The following is a 22,830-nucleotide window of genomic DNA, read 5'->3' on the forward strand; positions in this document are numbered from 1 at the left end:
GAGGCTCGACTCCCCAGGACCCATGTTAGCCAGATGCACAAGGGGGCGCACGCATCTGGAGTTCATTTGCAGTGGCTGGAGGCCCTGGCGCGTCCATTCTCTCTCTCTCTCTCTCTCTCTCTCTCTCTCTCTCTGCCTCCCTCTTTCTCTCTGTGTCTGTTGCTCTTAAGTAAATAAATAAAAATAACTTTAAAAAAAAAAACTGAGGAACCAAGTTTTAATTGTATTTCATTTTAATTCATTTAAATACTCACATGTGGCTAATACTTGCCACATTGGAAAGCACACATATAGGGAAACAACCCTTCCATAGTTTCAACCAAAATAGTATAGTGGCAGGTTTATCCCATGTTTTTAAAATCTTTTCCCATGATTTTAAAATGAAAACAGCAACAACGCTGTCAGAGGAAAGATGAAATTCTACACACCTCTATTTCCAACAGGGGATGCACTCTGAAAGCAAAAAGAAAAGATTCTGACCTGGGAAAGGATGAAAGCAGATAGGCAGGGAAGGAACACCCCTTCGGGGAGCTTCCTGCAAGGTCCTAGCTGTCTGTGAGACACAGAGCAGAGAGAGACTGTCAAGGAGAGAGAAATTCCCCCTCAGAGAAAAGTCTAAATGTGTTTTTAGCCACCTGTCACCGCAGAGGGAGGACAGGATGGCAGTGTTAAATTGGTGAGATTGTAAAACAGGGAACTTAACTAACCTACAAGGCCTGGTGGGGTGTTTAAAGTACATTTTAACTGACAGAACTTGTTCCCAAAATCCAGAAGCCAGCTGACACCATCTGTAGGACAGACTCAAAACCCAGCTCCCTTTTGTTTTATAAAGATAGGACTTTCATTTAAAAATGTCAGTCCAGAAAAACAGGATTATCCTGAATTTTCATTGAGGGTTAAATGCTATAAAAGGGCTGGAGAGATGGCTTAGCAGTTAAGTCACTTGATTACAAAGCCTAACAACCCTAGTTCGATTCCCCAGGACCCACGTTAGCCAGATGCACAAGGGGGCGTACACATCTGGAGTTCATTTGCAATGGCTGGAGGCCCTGGCACGCCCATTCTCTCTGTCTCTCTCTCCCTCTCTCTCTCTCTCTCTCTTTCTCTCTCTCTCTCTCTCTCACTCACTCTCTCCCTCCCTCCTTCCCTTTCTCTCTGTGTCTGTCACTCTCAAATAAATAAAAAAGTGAACAAAAAAGTTTAAAAAATAAATAAATATAATATTCAAAGAAGAAAGTATGCCTCCAGCTCATTTCCAGCTTCAGTTTCTTCACTTCCTGCAGACAAAGCATGTGGTGACTTCGGTAATAGAGACTGACCATCTAGTTTGGGTGTGGAAACTGGAACAATGACCATAGCCAATATTGTTTTAGTGTGCGGCCTCCTTGACCCACAACTCACTAAGAGGTAATCTCTCGCCATTAGGCAAGTGATCCTAATTTAAATCAGTGGCTCAAAAGTAAAGAAATAAACATACAAGGCATAGATGGATGGGAACCTAATGTGGGAGAGGATCATGCTGAGCAAAGACAATGTTTCTGAAATTTATTTTCATTTATTTATTTGAGAGCAACAGACAGAGAAAGAGGCAGATAGATAGAGAATGAGTGGGCCAGGGCCACTAGCCACTGCAAACGAACTCCAGAAGCAAGCGCCTCCCCACCTTGTGCATCTGGCTTATGTGGGACCTGGGGAATCAAGCCTCGAACCGGGGTCCTTAGGCTTCACAGGCAAGCACCTAACCGCTAAGCCATCTCTCCAGCCCTCAAGTCCATACATACTCTCAGAGAGTCATTGGGTTCAATGAGAATATTTGGTGGGGCTGGGGCAACAGCTCAGGAGTCAAAGGCTTTTACCTGTAAAGCCTGCCAGCCTGGGTTTGATTCCCCAGTACCCATGTAAAGCCAGATGCAAAAAGTGGTGCATGGGTCCGGAGTTCATTTGCAGCAGTAAAAGACCCTGGAGTACCTATTGTCTTTCTGTTCCTTTCTCTCCTTTTCTCTCTTTCTCTCTCTCCCTCTCAAAAAAATAAGAAATAAAGATTTACATATTTTTTAAAAGAATATCTGGAAATCAGGCATGGTGGTGCATGCCTCTAATCTCAACACTGGAAGGCAGAGGTAGGAGGATCACCTTGAGTTCGAGGCCACCCTGAGAATACATAGTGAATTCCAGGTCAGCCTGGGCTAGAGTGAGACCCTACCTTGAAAACTAAAAAAGAATATTCGTGTTTTATTTTTGTATATCTTTTTCCAGTGAGAATTCTCAACTGAAAGTCATGCCCAGATAATAAGATTATAGACCTCTTATGTGTTTTTTCAAATACAGGTTGAAAAGTTGATTAAAGGTCTCGGAGGGTGCTAAAGGAATCCACAGTTTATTCGAAGTTGGGGAGTGGTGAACTAGACAAAGGTAGACCGACATGCCACTTGGTGTTTACTTAGCTGGTAGCGTTAAGGCAGTTTTCTAACTGTGCCCCTTGCTTCCTTAAGAAGTGAACCCTCTGTGAAGTCAGAAGACAGGCTGGGAATAGTATTTGTACTCTACAAGTTTAACACCCTTAATCTTCAAATCTGAAACACTCCAAAAGTGGGCGCTTTTTGAGTACCAGAATGTGGACAAGTAGAAAATTCTACAGCCTGACCTCACGTAATGAGTCACAAGTTAGAACATTGGCAAAGTCTTGAAAGTATTGGGAAAAATTGCCCAGTTACATATATGAAAATTAGTGAATTTTAAGTTTAGACTTGGATTCTGACCCAAGATCTCTCACCACGAACATAAAAATGTTCCAAAATATAAAAACTCCTTATCTAAAATACTGCCGGTCCCAAGCATTTTTTTATTTTTTTCTTAAATTTTGTTTTTTTTTTTTTGTTTTGTTTTTTGTTTTTCAAGGTAGGGTCTTACTGTGGATCAGACTGACCTAGAATTAACCATGTAGTCTCAGGGTGGCCTTGAACTCATGGCGATCCTCCTACCTCTGCCTCCCGAGTGCTGGGATTAAAGGCGTGTGCCACCACGCCCAGCAAATATTTTATTTTTATTTATCTATTTGAAAGTGAGCAAGAGAGAAAGGGGCAGAGAAGGAGAGAGACAATGGATGCATCAGGGCTTCCAGCCACTGCAAAAAATTCCATGCACATGCACCACCTTGTGCATCTGGCTTTACATGGGTCCTGGGGATTGGAACCTGGGCCCTTTGGCTTTGCAGGCAAGCACCTCAACTGCTAAGCCATCTCTCTAGCCTGCAAACACTTTTTATGGATATTCAACCTGTGTTACCCAAGAGGTATCAATGTTTTTAAAATATTCTCATACTGAAAAATGAAAAGCTCTGTGGTGGAGAATTCCAGATCTTTAGTCAAGGGGTCTAACCACTCTCCCTGCTCCCAACAGGATGCTTCACTTGTCTTCCTAGAGCTTCTGTTTCCTACTGTAAAATGAACCGAGTTGACTGGATAATTGATTGTCAAGATCAGGTCTGACTCTAGATCTCTTTGATTTTTTTAACAATAAATTACAAGTCCATCCTGGATTTCCTCCCTGAAGGGCTTCTCATCTGAAAATCGTTTCTACCAGGACTTTAGTTCATGTCTGCTCTTTTCCTCACTCCCCTCCACCGCCGAGCTCTAAAGGCTGGGGAGGCAAAGCGCTTGAAGGGAGAATCAGTCAACACTCAGCATTCCGCCTATTATCCACTACCACCTAGGAAGTGGTAAATTAAACTATAGAAGCCAGATTCCCAGGGCTTACTGCAAATCACCCAGATAGAAAAGAAATAGCCATTCAGAAGGACATTTTGGTAGCTTTTCTAAAATTTCAAATAAATGGGACAGCTGTTCACTCAAGTTTGTATAAATCAATGGAGACATAAAACTGTCTTTTATATTTTGATAATGCTATTTAATGAATTGAAAGCTTAGTCTGTGAGTTGATCTACAATAGTAAGAGTGATTCTGGGGCTGGAGAGATGACTTAGCCCGTTAAGGGGCATGTCTGCAAAGCCTAAGGACCCAGGTTCAATTCTCCAGGTCCCACATAAACCAGATGCACATGGTGGAGTTAGTTGGCAGCTGCTGGAGGCCCTGGCATGTCCATTCTCTCCCTCTCTCTCTCTCTCTCTCTCCCCTTCTCTGTCTCTAATAAATAAAAATAAATCTTTTTTAAAAAAGTGAGTCTGGGCTGGGGAGATAGCTCAATAAATGGTTCAAGGTGCTTGCTTGCAAGCATGGGTTTGAGTCAGCAGTACACATATAAAACAAGATACATAAAATACATGTGTCTAGAGTTTGTCTATAGTGGCAAGAGGCTCTGGCATGCCTATACACTCACTTTCTCCCCCCCCCCCCCATAAATAAATAAATTTTAAAGGAGTGATTCTTTTCTTTTATGTGCCACGATGTCTCTTTTTTTAACCCCCACCCAATTCTTAGTTTTATAAAAACCTACTCTCAGCCAGGCGTGGTGGTGCATGCCTTTAATCTCAGCACTTGGGAGGCAGAGGTAAGAGGATTGTCATGAGTTTAAGGCCACCCTGAGACTACATAGTGGATTCCAGGTCAGCCTGGGCTAGAGTGAGAGCCTGCCTTGGAAAACCAAAAAAAAAAAAAAAAAAAATGTTAAGTCTGTTCTAGACAGGAAGAGAGCTCAGTAGTAGACTGCTTCCCTAGAATGCTTAAGTCCCTGAGATTCAATTCCCAGAACAAAAGAAGAAACAAAAAGAATAAAGAACATTCATTCAGAAAAGAAAGAAAGAAAGAAAGAAAGAAAGAAGGAAAGAAAGAAAGAAAGAAAGAAAGAAAGAAAGAAAGAAAGAAAGAAAGAAAGAAAGAAAGGACATCCATTGCTGTCAGCTTCCTCACTGTGGACTGAGTACGACCAGCCTCTATCGCCATGTCTTCCCTGCCGTGATGCACTACAACATGAAACAAAGCTGAAACCGGGCAAGAGGGATAGCTTAGTGGTTAAGGCACTTGCCTGCGAAGCCTAAGGACCCAGGTTTGATTCTCCAGGGCCCATGTTAGCTAGATGCACATTGTGGCGCATGCATCTGAAGTTTGTTTGCAGTGGCTAGAGGCCCTTACAAGCCCATGGTCTCCCTCTCTCTCTCTCTCTCCCTCTTTCTCTCTCTCTCTCCCTCTGTCTCTAATAAATATTTTTTAAAAGTAAAAAAAAAAAAAAGAATAAAGAATTGAGCTAGGTGTGGTGGTGCATGCCTTTAATCCCAGCACTCAGGAGGCTGAGGAAGGAGGATCACTGTGAGTTCATGGCCTGCCTGAGATTACACCATCATAAAGGTGAATTCCAGGTAAGCATGGAATTGAATGTTATGTCTGTTCTGAACAACAACAAAAAAAAAAAAAAAAAAAAAAAAAACCAGCATGGGGGCTGGAGAGATGCCTTAAAGGTTAAGGCATTTACCTGCGAAGCCTAAGGACCCAGGTTCAATTCTCCATGTCCCACGTAAGCCAGATGCACAAGAGGCCCTAGAAGGCCCATTCTCTCTCTTTCTCTCCCCCTTTCTCTCTGTCTCAAATAAAAATAAATAAATTTTAAAAACCCAGCAGTTCTCAAACATCTGGTTAGGACATGTCCAAGAATAATTCTTAGGCTCAGTAAAGCCCTCTGCATAGAGTGATGGTACAAGGTCTGCCTGTAGTCATGGCAAAGAGGAGTTCTGTGCTTGGGAGGGTGATTTTATTCCTTTTCCCTAAGACATCTCATGAAAAGACAGACAAAACCTATGCACCATTGCCTTAACCTTCTCTGGAATGTGGGAGTCTTTGGGTTCAAGAACAATGCTTTGTGTCTTGCTATACCAGTTATAAAAGGAAAATGTGTCTTTTTCCATGAGGATTCTCAATTGAAAGTTAAGTTCATGATTTAAGGCATCCCTTTCAAGGCCCAGAGAGTCCCCAAAGAAGTTTATAGCTATGGCAGATCCTTCCTCAGAGACCCATGGGGCACATTCTGTAGAAACATTCAGTTCAGTGTGTTTTCTCCATCTGAGGAACAGGGTGGAGACATTGCATCTTTGTGCTTCTTGTCAATGCGCAACAAAGGATTTTTAAAGTGTAGAAAGTAGAATGACAAGCAATGGTACTGATTAATAGACATCTTTTCTTTCTTTTTAATGTGGTGGAAAGATCAAAACTGGTGCCTCACACATGCTGGGCAAGCGCTCCACCACTGAGCTACAACCCCAGCCCTTACAAACGCCTCACATGTGTCAAGTACTGTGTGTGGGTGCATGGTTTGAGGCACCTTTATGTGGCCATTCTAAGATCTTGGGGGGGTCTCCTTTTCTTTTATTTTTTTTTTTTAGGCAAGCCCAACAGACTGGCCTTTTTATTGAAAACTTCCATAGTTATAGACAATAAACCATGGTAATTCCCTTCCCCCAACTTTCCCCTTGGCAACTCCACTCTCCATCATACCCCTCTCAACCAGTCTCGCGTTTATTTTGATGTCATCATCTTTTCCTCCTAATATGATGGTCTTGTGTAAGTACTGTCAGGCACTGTGAGGTCATGGATATCCAAGCCATTCTGTACCTGGATGGGCGCATTGTAAGGAGTCCTACCCTTCCTTTGGCTCTTACATTCTTTCCACCACCTCTTCCACAATGGACCGAGATTTAGGAGGTGTGATAGAGATGTTTCAGTGCTGAGCACCCCTCTGTCACTTCTCAGCACCACGGTGCCTTCTGAGTCATCCCAAGGTCAACACCATCTGAAAAGAGAAGCTTCTCTAATCCAAAGTGAGAGTAGCTTTAATATATGGGTATAAACATTAAGAGAAGTGTTTACCAGGCAGTTTGGTGAGCATACTATATTTATTTAGCCAGATACCAGCAGACATTACACCCCTAGGGTTCATAACTTCCCCTATCATAGATTTCTACTATCAAGCATGTAGTCCCTTCCATGGAGCAGGCCTCCAGTCCAATTAGAGAATGGTTGGTTTCTCCCGTAACAGACATGCCACTATTGTACGTGTTGGTTTATTTGGCCTGGCTTGCGAAATTTAAGACTTGCAATGTCCACTGTTGAGTATCTCCACTGGTGATTTCTTTCTTTTCCATTGAACTGCATGCAGTGTAGCTTTTTCCAGCTTTCTGTCAGCTTGTCTACATGGAGGAGGTTTTCAGCTCAGCTCTAGCAGGATTTCTCAGTGACCTTGCAGCTCAAGTATGTGGAGTCTTCAGCAATAGGGTCTTACCATCTATTCCTGGTGGGGAAACCAAGAGCCTTGGCAATAGCCTGTAATGTTTTGGGGGAACAAATGACCTCCCTGGCCAACAACTCACTAGTAGGCATTCTATCCCTGGCACTGAAAATTTTCTAGCAACAATCTATGGTTCTGGGGTGCTCCATTGTCCAAAAGAGTAGGTCTCCATATGACTTATTCATATCCTCTTAGATTTTGATTAGCCCTCCCTCCACCTTTCCTTTACTCAATCTGATTGTACTTTTAATGGCTCAATAAACCACCATTGTGTATATGTTCCGTGTTTTCTTCAGCCTTTCATCTGATGGTGGACATCCAGGCTAGTCCCATTTCTTAGCCACTAAACTCGACTAAAATGCATCCTGTGCCTAGTCATGATGCCCACCTCTTGTCCTCATGGTGTCAAGGGCTCCAGCCCTCCCGCTATACTTCTGTGGGTTGAGGAGATCACTGGCACCCCACTCCCCCAAGAAGATGTGGCATCCTTTGTCCTAGCCACAAGGAAAGCATGTCTTTCTAAGTCTCCTCTGCCAAAATAATGACCTTCTTCATTTGATGCGAAACCAACAGCAAAATGATAACTCAAGATAGTAACTCCAAAAGCAAGAGAATGGCTAATTTAGAACGATTCTCTTTGAAATCATCTTATATTTCCCATCCTAGCTATAATATGTCTAATTGCTTAATAATTCTGTTTAAATGTCACTATTTCTGCAAACATCAGTTCATTAGGCCTACTTTTTCAGATTGAAAAACCTTGCGCTTCTCTAAGTATCCTCTATCTCTTCCTCTCATTTGCACTTTCGCCTAAGCAACGGTCTAGTGACATAAATAGCATCCCTTCGAAAAGGTGTTGAGCAGAGCAAGGTGTCGCTCTGCTCTGGCGTCTGAGTAATATAATTCATGTCCTTGAAACAGTGCCGCTGATTGGAGAGATCTAAGACCATGTCTTTCAAAAGCCAGCTTCCCTGCTAGACCAATGAAACTGTGGTCACTGGCTGCCCTGACCCCCCCCCCCCCCCCCGCTAAAAGTGACCTGGTGAAAGGCTTGTGTGAGAAGAAAAGCACAAACCCAGACTCCAGGAGCCTGCAGCCCACCTGGCAGCTCCTCAGCTGAGGAACTCAACCGGGTGGTGAGGGGGAGGGCAGCCAGGGAGGAGGTATGCACATGTGAAAAAAATGATCCAGGTTAAAATCCAGCTCAAAGCAGAGGTCTTCTGAGAGCACCTCAGTCCCATATGCACACTCTCATGTTCTCTGTGTGGTGGGGGAAACGTGCCGCATTCAAAGCTGAACAAGCTGCCATTCGGTTTCAGGTGGGCTTCCTGTAAAGCTCTGCCTCTCTCTCTCTCTTTCTAGCAAACGGGCACTATGTAGGCACTAAATGGATTCCAGCATATTCCTCCTGATCCTGCCCTTCTATCATCTACCATTTGAAAACTCCCTATGTTGTCTTTTGTTTTTCATGTGAAATGATGTTTCTGGGACCCAACTTTCAATAATCAATTCACTTCATCCAAATGCTCACGCCCCCCCCCAAACAAAACAGCAACAAAAAACACAGGCCAACACAGATGCTCATGAAGGAAATTAGAGAGACCCATATCCACCTATCCTGAAAACCTCCTTGGACAAGTGCTGTGTAAGAAGCAGTGTGGGCAACAGCAAAAAGGCGCAAAAAGAAAGTCACAGGGAAGCAGGGAATGATCACTGGAGAGAAAGGAAAAGGACATCATGGAACAGGGGAGGAAGGGAACTCAATACATCAAGGTGTGTGCTACCCCATGGTTGTTGTGGGGGGTTTTGTGTGTGTGTATGTCTCTGTGTGTATGTGTGTGTGTGTGTTTTGAGGTAGGGTCTCGCTCTAGCCCAGGCTGACCTAGAATTCACTATGCAGTCTCAAACTCCCAGTGATCCTCCTACCTCTGCCTCCCAAATGCTGGGATTAAAGGTGTGCACCACCACGCCCGGCCTGATCCCACGGGCTTTTAATAAGACCCATCTCCATGGGCAAGCACACCTCTGGATGACAGAAAGGCTCGTTTTCACTCAGAGGAAAAGTGGGAAACGAACTGTACACCAGCACTGCCCAACTAGGACCTGTGGGTGACATTTCCCGGGGTTGTCGATTTCTATTTCCCTCACGCAGAAAGGCCAACGATAGACCAAAGAAATAATTCCACCCACGCACAGGTTGGTGAACCAGAGCGTTTACTTACATGATCATGTCACCTCACTGGCAGCTGCGCCTCTCCCCTGACCCCCGCAACTACTAACTGCTCACCTATTTTATGGGGCTGAGGGTTGCTGAGCCTCGTGAATAGCACACGTCCTGTGAGCCCTTCCCTCCTCCTATGACAGAAGCCTGTGGGTAATCGTGGCTGCCTTGATTTCAAGGCCCTAGTGGCCATGTCTCGCTGGAGGACACAGTTCCCAGACAGGGCCACAGAGGGTGGTCGGCAGACTACATCCAGGTCAATTAAGAATCATTTCGTTTGCAAGTTTCCTTTACGCAAAGCTGTCACCCTCCACTAAGTTATGCCATTCTTTCTTGTTGGACAACAATGTCAAGTTTGGCAAAAAGCTGATTGCATGGTTCTGGGAGAGCGTGGGTGGGGGGCAAAGGGCTCCCCTCCAAGCCAGTGATCCTCAAGTCCCGCTCTTGTCCCCGCCCTACACCTTCCAGCCTTTCCCTGAGAGACACTGGGTGGAGGGAACTGAGAGGATGCAAGATGCCATCCCACCAGAGCACAAGCCCTGAGGGCGTAGGCATGGCGGGAACGCCCCAATGTGTTGTAGATCTGTGTGCGTACAATTGCATTTGACTCATCATTCTTCAAACGCTGCTCTGAATTGCTTTTGGAATGATCTAGAATTTGAGATGATGTCCTGGAAGAATCCTAACAACATATGGAACTGTTGCTCAACCCGTTCATTTCTAACTCGTCTTTTTGCCTGAATTCTTTTTCTTACTGAATAGCTAAAATCCTCTCCGAGTCCTTGGCTTTCTGAGTATTTTATTCCTGTAGTCTGAGCTGTATGGCCTAAGGAAGCCAAAAGTAGAATTAGCAATGGCATGATCATTCTGAACTTGTAGGTAATGTTCAGTCTGGAATAGGACTGTTGCAAGTATACTCTCCGTGTGTTAATTCATAACATCCTCGCCACTCCTAAGGTAAGTGCCACTATTAGATTTTACAGATAAGGAAACAAACGGAGGCACAGAAAGATGGGGCGTTTGCCCAGGGTCACCGCTGGACAGCAGCAGGCCCAGGGTGCGAAGCCAGCCAGTGTGGCGCTGGCCATTCCCACGAGTCATGAACGGAATTCCTAGACAGGAGTGACTTTGTTGTTTTCTGCGTCTTAAAAAAAAAAAAAATGAAGTGTGAGCTCCTAACCTATTTTGTCTTTAACCATTCTTGTTTTTCCCTCCCATACTCTCAGATGATGGAAATGCTTAAGGCAAACTAAGGTAGTGTGAGACCACACCATGTAAGTGTGAGCATGGCTCCTCGTGGGTTCGGCTGTGTTTTGTACGCTTCAGCCTTCCATCCCCGCATGTTCTCTCCGCTGTTTTCTGACTCCCGCTTCCAGCGCTTGGCACTTGGGCCGCATGAACCGTCCCTTTGCAGCCACCGAGCCTCTGTGTTGTGCTCCTGGTTTTTGTTGCTGTGCTTCTCCCGCACACAATGCTCAGCATAGAGGAGAGAACCTGGCAACGTTGAGAGACTGTCGCCGGGCACCAACCCTCAGGGGCTGGGAGTCCCGGTGGAAATGCTCTGCGGGCCGGGGAGGGTCAGCCTGTAGGCGGGGCGTGTACCACGTGCCGCTGCGGAGCGTGGACGTTCAGCCGTGGGCTGCTCCAGGCAGCCGTGACCGCCCACGGGGCCGGGGCTCTTAAATGAACCATTGCTCTGTCATAGGAGTGGCTATGCTCTGTGAACATGAACGTGATGGTGCTGAGTAATGGAGCTAAATGAGGCATGGCAAAGAGCATCAGTCTTCTAATGTATTTACTTTCTCCATAGACATACGGATATGATGAACAAATTTTATATATATATATATCTCCTCATAAAAAGGATAATGGGTTTTAATGCCAAGTATGGGCTATAGAGGCTGTTCATTGTATACACACACATATACACACAGTTCCTTTTGGTGTTCCATATAACCTATACCTTATTGCTGCTTTGAGAGAACTTCACATGGGATAAATTAGATTTGCAGAATAAATGAATCGAGGAGGAGATATTTGTGCCTGACAAGCATATACCTGGAACTTTTACAATACTATGCTGGGGATATAGCTCAGTGGCAAAGTGCCTGCCTAGCAAGAAGGAGGTCACGGGTTCAACTCCTAGCACCACAAATAAAATAAATCCTGTCTTATTGCTTGCCCATCAACACACATGTAAACACACACACACACACACACACACACACACACGTGTCTGTGATTTGGAGGTTAAAACTACTTCATATTCTTAACTTCATGGATGTTTCAAGTATACGTTGAATGCATTGAGTTGTATCTTCTGAAATGACACAAACATTGAAGGGGTTTCTCATGATGTGTGACTCTGCACTGCATTAAGATTTCACTATGTAGACACTCAGGAAGCTGTAGTAGATGGAAGATGATTCAGACTCAGATGAAGCAGAGCCTGGGGCAAAACCCAATCCTCCTCTTTCCATCAAAACATCTCTGGTACAGGGTCCTAGCCCTTTCCCTGGACTAGAACCCTGCACACAACATCCAGAGAACTTTTTATAAGCAAAAGAAAATAAAGGAGTTAGTATCCCAAAAAAGGGGGGGCTCCAGGTCCCATTCCTGACTCCATCCCAGAGACCTGGGCAGGCTGGAGAACATGTGGCTGTCTGAATCATGAACGCTTCATTCATAAATTCAGAGCAGCTGACTTCAAAAGTACATGGTGACGAGTTTGTGAATCTTGGGCTGGTTTGCATTTGTTTGTCGTTTCCGTTTTGGAGAGAAGGTCTCTCCTACAATACCCAGGCTGGTCTCAAATTCATTATGTGGTCGAGATGGTCTTGAACTTCTGTCTTCACCTGTCAGGTGCTGCAATGGCGAGAGTTCACCACCACACCTACCTTATACGTTGCTACGGATTGGACCTAGGGCTTCGTACAAGCTAGATAAGTGCACTACCTTGTCACACAACTTCTTCTCCACGGCGTTCATTTTCTGCCATATATGGGGAAAGTTGTGCTGTGCAAATGGGAAAGCAGCCTGAGGGAGCTCTGTGAGTCTCTGCTACTAGAGAACAAGAACAAAGAAAGAGAAGGCGCGAATGAGAGATAAGTGCCCTGCATCCTTCACATGGACCTGTGAAATCAGATGGACGAGGAAACTTCAGGTTGCCCTTCATGTGATTTCAGACACCCACGGAAAGCACAGAAAACGTGCTGATCTCTTCAGCTCCTTTCCTGATTGGAGCTCTGAAACTTGTAAAGAACACTGGGTGAAGGTGACATTCTCACCTGTGTTGCCAACCGAGTTAACAAGGCCATGCAAGTCTGAAACACAGAATAACCATGAAAGCCAAAAAGGCAGGAAGAGAAACCCACGCGTGTCAAGGGTTCAGCACAGTTTGGAGAGATGCATCCCTCTGTTTACACAAAGTTACAGAAATCCAGACATTGACCAAACACGCCATGTCATTTCAGTAAAGATTTCTTTTTCCATGGCAAATATAGGACATCTTGATAATGAATCTTTTTTTTTTTCCACAGGGCAAAAAAAAGTTATCATTAAATTTAACATTTTGGAGCAGTTGAGTTTTGGTGAAAATGCAGCATTTTCCAAAATAGTCTACAGAGAAGCTACAAATCCTGGATTTGACACGGTTTCGAACTTGAATGGGAGAAGCAGGACAGGATAAGGAATGGCACCGAGACAATAGTTTCATGAGTACTTTTAGGTTCTGATGATTTTGAACAAAAATGTAATACTGCAAAGAGGTGTGGACTCAGAAAGCATTACCCAAATAAAATTTCAGCTGTTGAATTTTGGCCAGGAAAAGTATTAGAAGTAGCACACGGACTGGGAAGTGTGAGGGGCTCTTAAAGCTGCCTTTGTATGACACTTAAGACTGAGCAATGTCAGTCCACCTGTTTACATCGAGGCAGCAGCTATTTTGGAAATCATAGACAGAATCAGCTGGCCCCTTATTGGCAAGGAAAATGGCACCCTTAGGAAGTCATGCGAGGCTAGTCATCCCGCGAAGAGTGCTGCAGGCAAGTGGGACAGGAGCTCTCCGTTCTGCTTCTCCCTTTACCAAAGAGCTCCCTGAACAATTCAGCCAGCTTGAGCTTGGGAGGGAATCATCTTTTTCAGACGTCTGTCCCTTACATTTAAGAGAAGTGTTGTCCAGCTGAGACCTCTAGTGACCAAAGTGGGAACTGCAAGTGAAAATGGAAGGGAGAGCGGAAAGTGTGAGAGGAGAGAGCGGGGAGGGAAGGTTTCCTGTGAGAACATGCCCCCGCCAGCCTCAACCAAGCACATCCATTAAACTCATCCTACATGGACTAAAGACAGTATGGTGGCCTGAGACCCCCTTAAATGTCCACTGGGTTGGTGGCCTGTCACCGTAAGAACATACACAGCAGTCTTAGCAGTTAAGGTGCTTGCCTGCCAAGCCAAGGACCCAAGTTCGATTCCCCAGGTCCCATTCCCCAGGTCCCACCTAAGCCAGATACACAAGGTGGCGCGTGCATTGGAGTTCGTTTACAGTGGCTGAAGGCCCTAGTGCGCCCATCTTCTCCCTCCCTCCTGCCCTCTCTGCCTGTTTCTCTGTGTCAAATAAATAAAATTAAATTAAAATGCAACAGGAAAAAAAAAAGAAGACGAATATATACAGCAGGCCAGTCATGGTGCCGCACGCCTTTAATCCCAGCACAGGGGAGGCAGAGGCAGGAGGATCACTGTGAGCTCGAGGCCAACCTGAGACTACATAGTGAATTCCAGGTCAGCCTGGACTAGAGTGAAACCCTACCTCAAAAAAAAAAAAAAGAAAGAAAGAAGAGAAAGAAAGGAAGGAAGGAAGGGGGGAGGGAGGGAAAGACAAAGAATATACCCAGCAATCGTTTTCAGATACGGTTTCTCCCTGGTAACCATTCTGTGGAGAGCTCTGCTTTCTTGTGCATTTCCAGTTATTCCAGGGGGCTCTGGCACCTACTGGAACTCTAGATATGTCCAGTCCTTCGTGTCTTTCCCCTGGCGGATACCCTGAGACTAACCGAGCCTCCAAGAGCCACAAGAACCAGCCCACAGAGCCTGGTAGCAGACCGACACACACAAGTGTACCTCCTCAGGGTTCTGGGATCCGCCTGGTGCCCGGGGCAGGTGGCCCAGCACTGCTTTTGCCTTCGCTCTGCTCTTCCCCTCCCAGGCGGATGGGAGGCAAACCTGCCACCACCACTGTCTCAACACCGATCCTAGGGACTTCCCCAGAAGAGTAAGTAGGTTATGCCTGACTGACATGAGACTAGATTGTTTTAATTGTTCTAAACTGCTGATTCGCCAAATGGGGCTCCAGACCAGCAGTGACTCATTAGATACGCAAACCTGGGGGCTGGGGAGATGACTTAGTGGTCAAGGTGCTTGCCTGCAAAGGCTAAGGACCCATATTTGACTCTCCAGATCCCATGTAAGCCAGACACACAAAGGTGAGGCAAATGCAAGGTTGCACATGTCCACTAGGTGGCGAAAGCATCTGGCGTTTGATTACAGTGGCTGAGACCCTAGCGTGCCAATTCTCTGTCCGTCACTCTCTCTCTAAAAACAATAAAAATTGGGGGCTAGAGGGATGGCTTAGCAGTTAAGGTGTTTGCCTGTAAAGCCAAAGGACCCTGGGTCAATTCCCCAGGACCCATGTTAACCAGATGTACAAGGTGGTGTAGGCATCTGGAGTTCATTTGCAGTGGCTGGAGGCTCTGGCGTGCCCATTCTCTCTCTCTCTCTCTCTCTCTCTCTCTCTCTCTCAAATAAATAAAATACATTTTTAAAACCATAAAAATTAAATTAACAGTATCCCAAGGTTCCCCAAGTCTCTGGATGGAACCCTACTTACCCTTTGACCTGTTAGTTCCTGGTGCCTCTTAAGGAAAATTGCAGCCAAGTCTCCCTCGGGGTCCAAAAGCTAAAAGGTTGTGCATTACTGAAAGAACAGCAAGAAAAGGAGGCGGAGGTTTCCGGACAGGGGGCTGGCACCCTGTGAGTCTGCATCTCTGAGCATTAAGATGGGAGCCTTCATAGGCTGAGTCCATCCCATGGCAAGACTGCCCTTCTTCATCTTCCTGTACCTACTGCTCCTTTCCCAATGGGACCCAAAAGGAGAGTTCATGGTAATGCCACTGGAAAAAAAAAAAGCTACGGGCTGGGGATGTTGTAGCTCAGTTGGTAGAGTGTTTGCCCAGCATGCGTGAGGCCCTGGGTTCAATCCTCAGCACTGAATAAACCAAGCATGGTAGTGCGTGCCTCTAAACCCAGCACTCGGGAAGCAGAAGCAGAAGGATCAGAAGTTCAAGGTTATCCTCGACTATATAGCACGTTTGAAGCCAGCCAGGGGATACCTGAAACACTGTCTTTTTAGGTTATAAGTACACTCAGGTTTTGCAGGCATTGCATTAGCCCCCCTGGGGGAAAAAAATTGAGTTCATATCGTGAAGGTCAGATTCCAGTGCTCCTCTTTTCAGCTCTGAGCCTCCTGAGAGCTCCAGAAGAGACCTGCGCTTGTTCCCCTGGCCCACCTGACTCCCCCATCTAGCCCTAGTCACACCCCTGTTCTCCTTAGGGTACCTACACCTGCTCAGGCACGAATTTGTTGGGAGAGGCTTGGAAAGAACTACTGTGGAATCTCATTTTCAGGCCCCTGACAGGAGCAGAGCAAGTAGCTTGGTGCTGACACCTGTCACAGGCCACCAGAGAAGCCCCCAGGACACCCAGCCCTCAGGGCTGCAAAGAGGGGCCTGTTCAGCCTCTGTCCCTTCCAGACTGCGGAGAGCTGGCTTTCTTGGTCTCTTCCTCCTCTTCCCTTCCTTCCTTTTCTTCTTCCTTTCTTTCCTCTTTCCTCCCTCCCTTTCCTCCTTAATTTCTTTCTGCCTTTTCCCGTCTTCTTCCCCTCAGCCACTCTCCCATATTTTCTTTCCACCTCTTTGCCATTCGTCTGTGACTTTCACTAGCTTTTTTTCCCCCTCCTTCTCCTCTTTCTTTCTCTTGGGATCCCCACCATCCTGGGAAGCAGGATCCCCCCCCACACACACACACACATACCAGAAGATCGAAGCCTCCCCAGCACACGTCTGAGGGCATACACCCTGCCTGTTGGAGACCACACCTTAATGAACTGCAAAACATAATTGAGCTATGGCTCTCTCTTCATAGAGAGAGAAAAGAGAAGTGAAAAAGAAAAAGGAAAGCAACAGAGGGAAACAAGGAAGCCACGCATGTGGGTCAGGGATGTTAGCTGATAACGTTTGAGCTGACTCGGTGACGAGAAAAGCAGAGGACCAGCCCACTGCTCCCAACATCCTCACACACGGTGCTTAAAATGATGGCAAAGCGGCAAGGAAGTGGGGGAGGAGGAAGAAAAGAGGCTCATAGTGGAAGTAGAGCATAGAAAAGAGAATGTTCAGGTGCCCTGCTTCCTTCTAGCCTCTCCTCCTCCCATCTCCTCACCTCCCAGGGAGTGGATTCCCATCCACTCTCCTACCCCTCAGAACTCTAGGTCGGATCTCACCTCCCCTCCCTAGACAGGGGGTCACTGCTCAATGAGAGGCAAGCCCATTCTCACTCCTAATCTCATTATGTAGTTGTTTTTTTTATTTTATTTTATTCATTTATTTAACAGAAAGGGAGAGACAGAGAGAATGGGGAGCCAGGGCCTCCAGCCACTGCAAATGAACTCCAGATGCATGTACCACCTTGTATATCTGGCTTACCTGGGTCCTGGGGAATCGAACCTGAATACACCAGGGCCTCCAGCCACGGCAAACTCCAGATACATGTGCCCCTTGTGCATCTGGCTAACGTGGTCCTTGAACTGGGGTCCTTAGGCTTCACAGGCAAGTGGTTAACCGCTAAGCCATCTCTCCAGCTCTTATTTTGTTTTTTGAAACAGGATCTCACTATGCTGCTCTGACTAGTCTCAAACTCACTGCATGCAATGGTTTGATTCAAGTGTCCTCCATAAACTCAGGTGTTCTGGATGCCAGGTTCCCCAGCTAATGGCAATTAGAAATTAATGCCTCCTGGAGGCCGTGTATTGTTGGGGGCGGGCTTATAGGTGTTATAGCCAGTGTCTCCTCGCCAGTGTTTGGCACACTCTCCTGTTCCTGTTGTCCACCTTATGTTGGCCAGGGGTGGATGTCCACCCTCTCTGCTCATGTCATTTTCCCCTGCCATCGTGGAGCTTCCCCTCAAGTCTATAAGCCAAAATAAACCCTCTTTTTCCCACAAGCTGCTCTTGGTCAGGTGATTTCTACCAGCCATGCGAACCTGACCGTGACGCACACTAACCCAGGCTGACCACCCACTCTCCATGCTCCTAGCTCAGCCTCCCAGGTTCTGGGATTACAGGAGTGTGTTGCCCTGCCTAGCATACAGATTATTTTAAAAAGAAGAAAACGTAGACGTAAAAGAGACCCTTGCACTTAGGAGAACTGTCCGGGAAGGCAGGGAGGAAGTCTTGCCTCTCTCTCTGAGTCCTTAGCTGGGACAGACCCACAACACAAAAAGGCAAATTAACAGGCAAAAAAAAATAAACAAGTTTAGCTGGGCATGTGGTGGTACATGTCTTTATTTATTTATATATTTATTTATTTATTAATGTAGGTTTTCACTCTAGCTCAGGCTGACCTGGAATTCACTGCGTAGTCTCAGGGTGGCCTCGAACCTATGGAAATCCTCCTACCTCTGCCTCCCAAGTGCTGGGATTAAAGGTGGGCGCCATCACATCTGGCACACATGCCTTTAATCTCAGCACTCTGAATGATGAGGAAGGAAGATCGTCATGCATTCGGGGACAGCCTGCACTAGAGGGAAACCATGCCTAAATAAAAAGATAATATAAAATAAGTAGGCTTACAGCTCTGCATGCATGGGTGATGTCCAGAGACATCAGCAAATCTCAGCAGAGGTAGTTGTGAGCAGTGTTACATTTTAAACTGCACGGCAGTCATGGGGAGGTGACCAGGAAAAACACAGTCTAGAAGTTCAGGCTATTTTCTGTGCACTTAGGTCAATGTTGTCACCACTGAAAAGTCTCTGGGGTTTAGAGTCATCCTTTACTTCCTGTTACAGAGAGGAAATACACTACCGAGAGATTCCTCTTGTACGTGTAAATTCCCTCACCAAAGGGTGATTTCTACTCTTCAGAGCTGCTCCCTTGCCTACAATTTCTCAAAATCAGCAGCTCAAAACATCTCCTGTGCCAAATAGGTATATTTTGAATTAGGCATTCCCCATACACTCATGTGTTCTTGATGCTTAATCCCCAGCTGATGGCAATCTGGAAATCAGATCCTTCCCGGAGGAAGTGTGTTGTTGGGGGTCAGGCTTCTAGGTATTATAAGCCTGCTTCCCTTTGCCTGCTGCTGTTGTCCTGATGTTGGCCAAGAGGTGACATCTGGCCTCTGCTCATGCCACATTTTCCCCTGTCATCATGGAGTCTCCCCTTCAAGGCTGTAAGCCAAAATAAACCCTTTCCTCCCATAAACTGCTTTTGGTCAGGTGCTTTGTCACAGAAAGGAGGGGCTGGCTCCAACGGGGCATTACATGCACAGGGCATTGTAATAGTTTGGTGGTAGGATCAATTCATCAATTATGAGAGACCCTTTTTGACTAGATAGGTTTTTATATTCAGCATGAATTGTCTAATGTTTCCAGAGCCTCACAAATGAGTTAGGTCATTTATCACTTGCCTGTCAAGTCTGCCGCCTCAGAAGACAATTAACAAGCATGTAGCTTCTCATAACTTGAGTGCAGAGGGAAAAAAAAGTAGAGTAGAATTAAATACAGATAACGTGATTTCCATAGCACCATAACACCATTTGCCTAAAGAAATGGTGTGGGGCTACATTCTAAATGAGATTTTTGGGAAGGGAAAGTAAGGCAATTTGGCCCTTCTCCCAGGTCAAGAAAACCTTACTTAAAGTAAGGCTTGCTATGGTTTATAAAGTCCTCCTAATGACTCTCCATCGACTAGTAATGCATCCAGCCAAGCACACCTTTACCCACACTCGCCCAAGCTTTGCCTGGCTAAGCTCTTTAGGCAGACGTGGGAGGCTTAATGTATTTCCTGTGAAATTGTACCATTCTCCTTGAACAGCCATCCTGGTTTTGCAAATTGAAAAAAAAAAAAAAATCATTCCTGGCATCAACAGCCTGTTAAATGGATTCTGATTAATAATTGAATCTTAAGTCCCTTTCAAGACACCATTTTACAATGACAGCTTGGTGGGAAAGGGCGAGGGGTCCCCACACCTCCATGCCATGGTCACATGCAGAATGCTGACCTCAACTGGAGGTCAAATGCAGAGTCAAGACTTAAAGTCCTTAGAAACTCCGGCATAAAAATGTGGCTTCCCTGCAGACTGATGGGCCTCTCACTTGCTTCCAAGTAAGTAATATATGATCTAGATTCATTCTTCTTGTACTTAGTGTGTGACTGGAGGTCACATTTTTACAGTTCACATTAAGCTGTCTTGGATTTTGAATTATTTATGATAGCTTTACAGAGTATTTCTTCCTTTAATCCTGAAGCACATAATACAGTCCTCCTGAAATGTCAGACTGAGAAACAGACTCCAAAAGCTCAACGATCCAAAAATAAATAAATAAATAGCCCTCTAGATATTTTTTTCAGACAGCTGTGTGTCCAAATAATTCTAGATATTTATGGAAGATCTCCCAAGTGTCTGTACCAGTACTTAACCTAGGTGCATCCCCTCCCAACCCTGTTCATTACTAAAGGCAATTTTAATTCTATCATTCGTTCACCCACAGGAGCATCAAAGAAGGAAAGCCAAAAGAGCAGAATGTTATTTAGATGAGTGTCTATCCCATCTTTAGCTAACCTCTAGGATGTCTCAGAAATCTTGAAGTTTCCCTGAAGTGTGGTAGCAGAGCCCTCTAGGGGATTGTTTAAAATACTGATGTCTGCACCTTGCCCAGAGCTACTGACTCTAGGCATTTTTCTTTTCTTTTCTTTTTGGAAGCCAGCAGACCTCTAGACAATTTCGTTAGTTTCAGTGAAGATTGATGTTTTCAAAAATCCAAGGATCCAAACATTCCACTTATTACACATGTAAGGTCTTGGAGGCACTTGCTTAGTATGGCTAGTGTGTATGTCTTGTAATTCCCAAAAATTGAATACAGATTTCTTTTAACATTCCGTGCAGTCAGCATGGAGTGACACTGCCTGTCAACTGAGGCACTGTGTTTGTTATCTTGTTTTTTGTTTTCATTTCTTTTATTTTTTTTAAAATTGTTGTTCATTATTTTTAATTTTTTTTATTAACAACTTCCATGATTATAAAAAAAATACCCCATGGTGATACCCTCCCTCCCTGTTTGTTATCTTTATAAAGTAATCCCCAGAGCTTCTCTATGAACTGACATCCTACATGCTCAGTATACATTGGCAAACTTCAGCCTGCATTAAAGGGATGAAGAGTGAATCTTGGAGAAGATTGAGATAAAAGATAATAATAATAATAATAATAATAATAATAATAATAATAGCTAGGAGACTCCTCCTAATCCCCTCACATTATTATGATTTTGCTCTATGTTAGAGGTTTTGCCTATGGTATCTCATTGTACCCTCAATATAACCTATGAAGTAGGCATTGTCCCCATCTTACAGATGTCCAAACCTCACTGTAACTCAGTGGGACTCTGATCTGTGAACAATGGAACAGGACTCTCGCCCACCAGCCTGCTTCTAATACACAGGCTCTATTCACCACCATTCCCGCTGTCGCAGTTTTCCTTTCCCAAAGCATGCAGTGCTAGGAAGTGATGCTATAGAACGCAACCAGCATATGATATCATAAGGCCTCCTCATTTCTATTCCAATGGTTGTTCGTGCTGCATTAGACCCATCAAGCATTCAGTACATGCCAGGTCTTGTGCCGGTCTCTTGGGATACAAGATGAATAAATGTGTGCCTCAGGGAACTCACCATTATGGACACATTCGATCACGTGATCCAGAAGTAAAACTTAGAATCCCCAACCTCCTTATCTGTTTCAAGGCTGACCTGCCTTTCAAAAAAAAAATTTATTTTTAACTCCCAGAAGAATTAATTTCCAGTCCTACTGCATTATTGTGATATCAGACTAACGTTTGCCAGTTTGTTCTTACTCAAGCAAATCTTTACTTCCTGGGCGTAGTGAATTTCAGAGCAAAATCCCCTTTGTCATGAAATCTGAATGAAAGTGATTTTTATAGATTTATTTATTTATGTATGTATGTATTTATTTATTTATTTATTTGATAGAAACAGAGAGAGAGAGAGAATGGGTGCTCCAGGGCCTCCAGCCACTGCAAATAAACTCCAGACACATTCGCCACCATGTGCATCTGGCTTACGTGGGACCTGGAGAATTGAATCTGTGTCCTTAGGTTTCACAGACATGCACCTTAACCACTAAGCCATTTCTCCAGCCCAAAAATGGTTTGTTTTGTTTGTTTTGTTTTGTTTTAAATATTTTATTGTTTATTTATTTGACAGAGAGAGAGCAAATGAATGGAGATGCCAGGGCCTCCAGCCACTGCAAACGAACTCCAGATTCATGTGCCCCCTTGTGCATCTGGATAATGTGGGTCCTGGGGAATCGAACCTGGGTCCTTTGGCTTTGTAGGAAAACACCTTAACCGCTAAGCTATCCCTCCAGTCCCGGAAAATAGTTTTTAAGCAGCTTTCAATGCACTAAACGTCTATCTTTTGCTTCCTTTCTGGGTGCTAGAAAAATTCCCTGCTCTCCCAGTGCAGTCGCCCTCATTTCACAATACCTGGTAAACAAGGAGTGTGGCCCTGTACACAAACAAGCAGGGGGTTTTCTAGCTGAAAATTCTGGAAAGAATAGGTGTGGTGCACAAAATCAGTACCACACAACTGCTTCTGCAGCAAAGTCAAGTTAAAATAAAGGTGGTAAATTCAAACTGTATTCCAGACTACATCCTGCTCTGAAGGCTGACTCCAAACCAGCCCACCACACTGGCGATAAGAAGCTGTGTAAATAGGGCTGGAGAGATGGCTTAGCGGTTAAGCGCTTGCCTATGAAGCCTAAGGACCCCTGTTCAAGGCTCAGTTCCCCAGGTCCCACATTAGCCAGATGCACAAGGGGGCGCACGCGTCTGGAGTTCGTTTGCAGAGGCTGGAAGCTCTGGCGCACCCATTCTCTCTCTCTCCCTCTATCTGTCTTTCTCTCTGTGTCTGTCACTCTCAAATAAATAAATAAATAAAAATTTTTAAAAAAGAAGCTGTGTAAATATGTCTTATAGACCCTTTAGAGTTGCCCCGGAGACAGTTAGAAGTGAAGACTTCCTTTACCTCAAGAAATCTG

The 22,830-nt window shown here is 45.0% G+C and overlaps 1 protein-coding gene across 2 annotated transcripts in view; it reads left to right on the plus strand.

The window, feature by feature from the left end:
• Positions 1-22,830, plus strand: part of Lhfpl3 (LHFPL tetraspan subfamily member 3) — a 517,155-nt gene that overhangs the window by 461,280 nt on the left and 33,045 nt on the right. Inside the window, exon 3 of one of the 2 annotated variants that reach the window (XM_045136192.1) lies at positions 10,678-10,725. The exons of the other annotated variant lie outside the window; for it this stretch is intronic. Coding sequence (XP_044992127.1) covers positions 10,678-10,694 — 17 coding nt within the window. The 3' untranslated portion in view covers positions 10,695-10,725. The remainder of the gene's footprint in view (positions 1-10,677; positions 10,726-22,830) is intronic. 2 annotated transcript variants of the gene reach the window in all.

This window comes from Jaculus jaculus, chromosome 16 (assembly GCF_020740685.1).
Source record: "Jaculus jaculus isolate mJacJac1 chromosome 16, mJacJac1.mat.Y.cur, whole genome shotgun sequence".
Taxonomy (NCBI): domain Eukaryota; kingdom Metazoa; phylum Chordata; class Mammalia; order Rodentia; family Dipodidae; genus Jaculus; species Jaculus jaculus.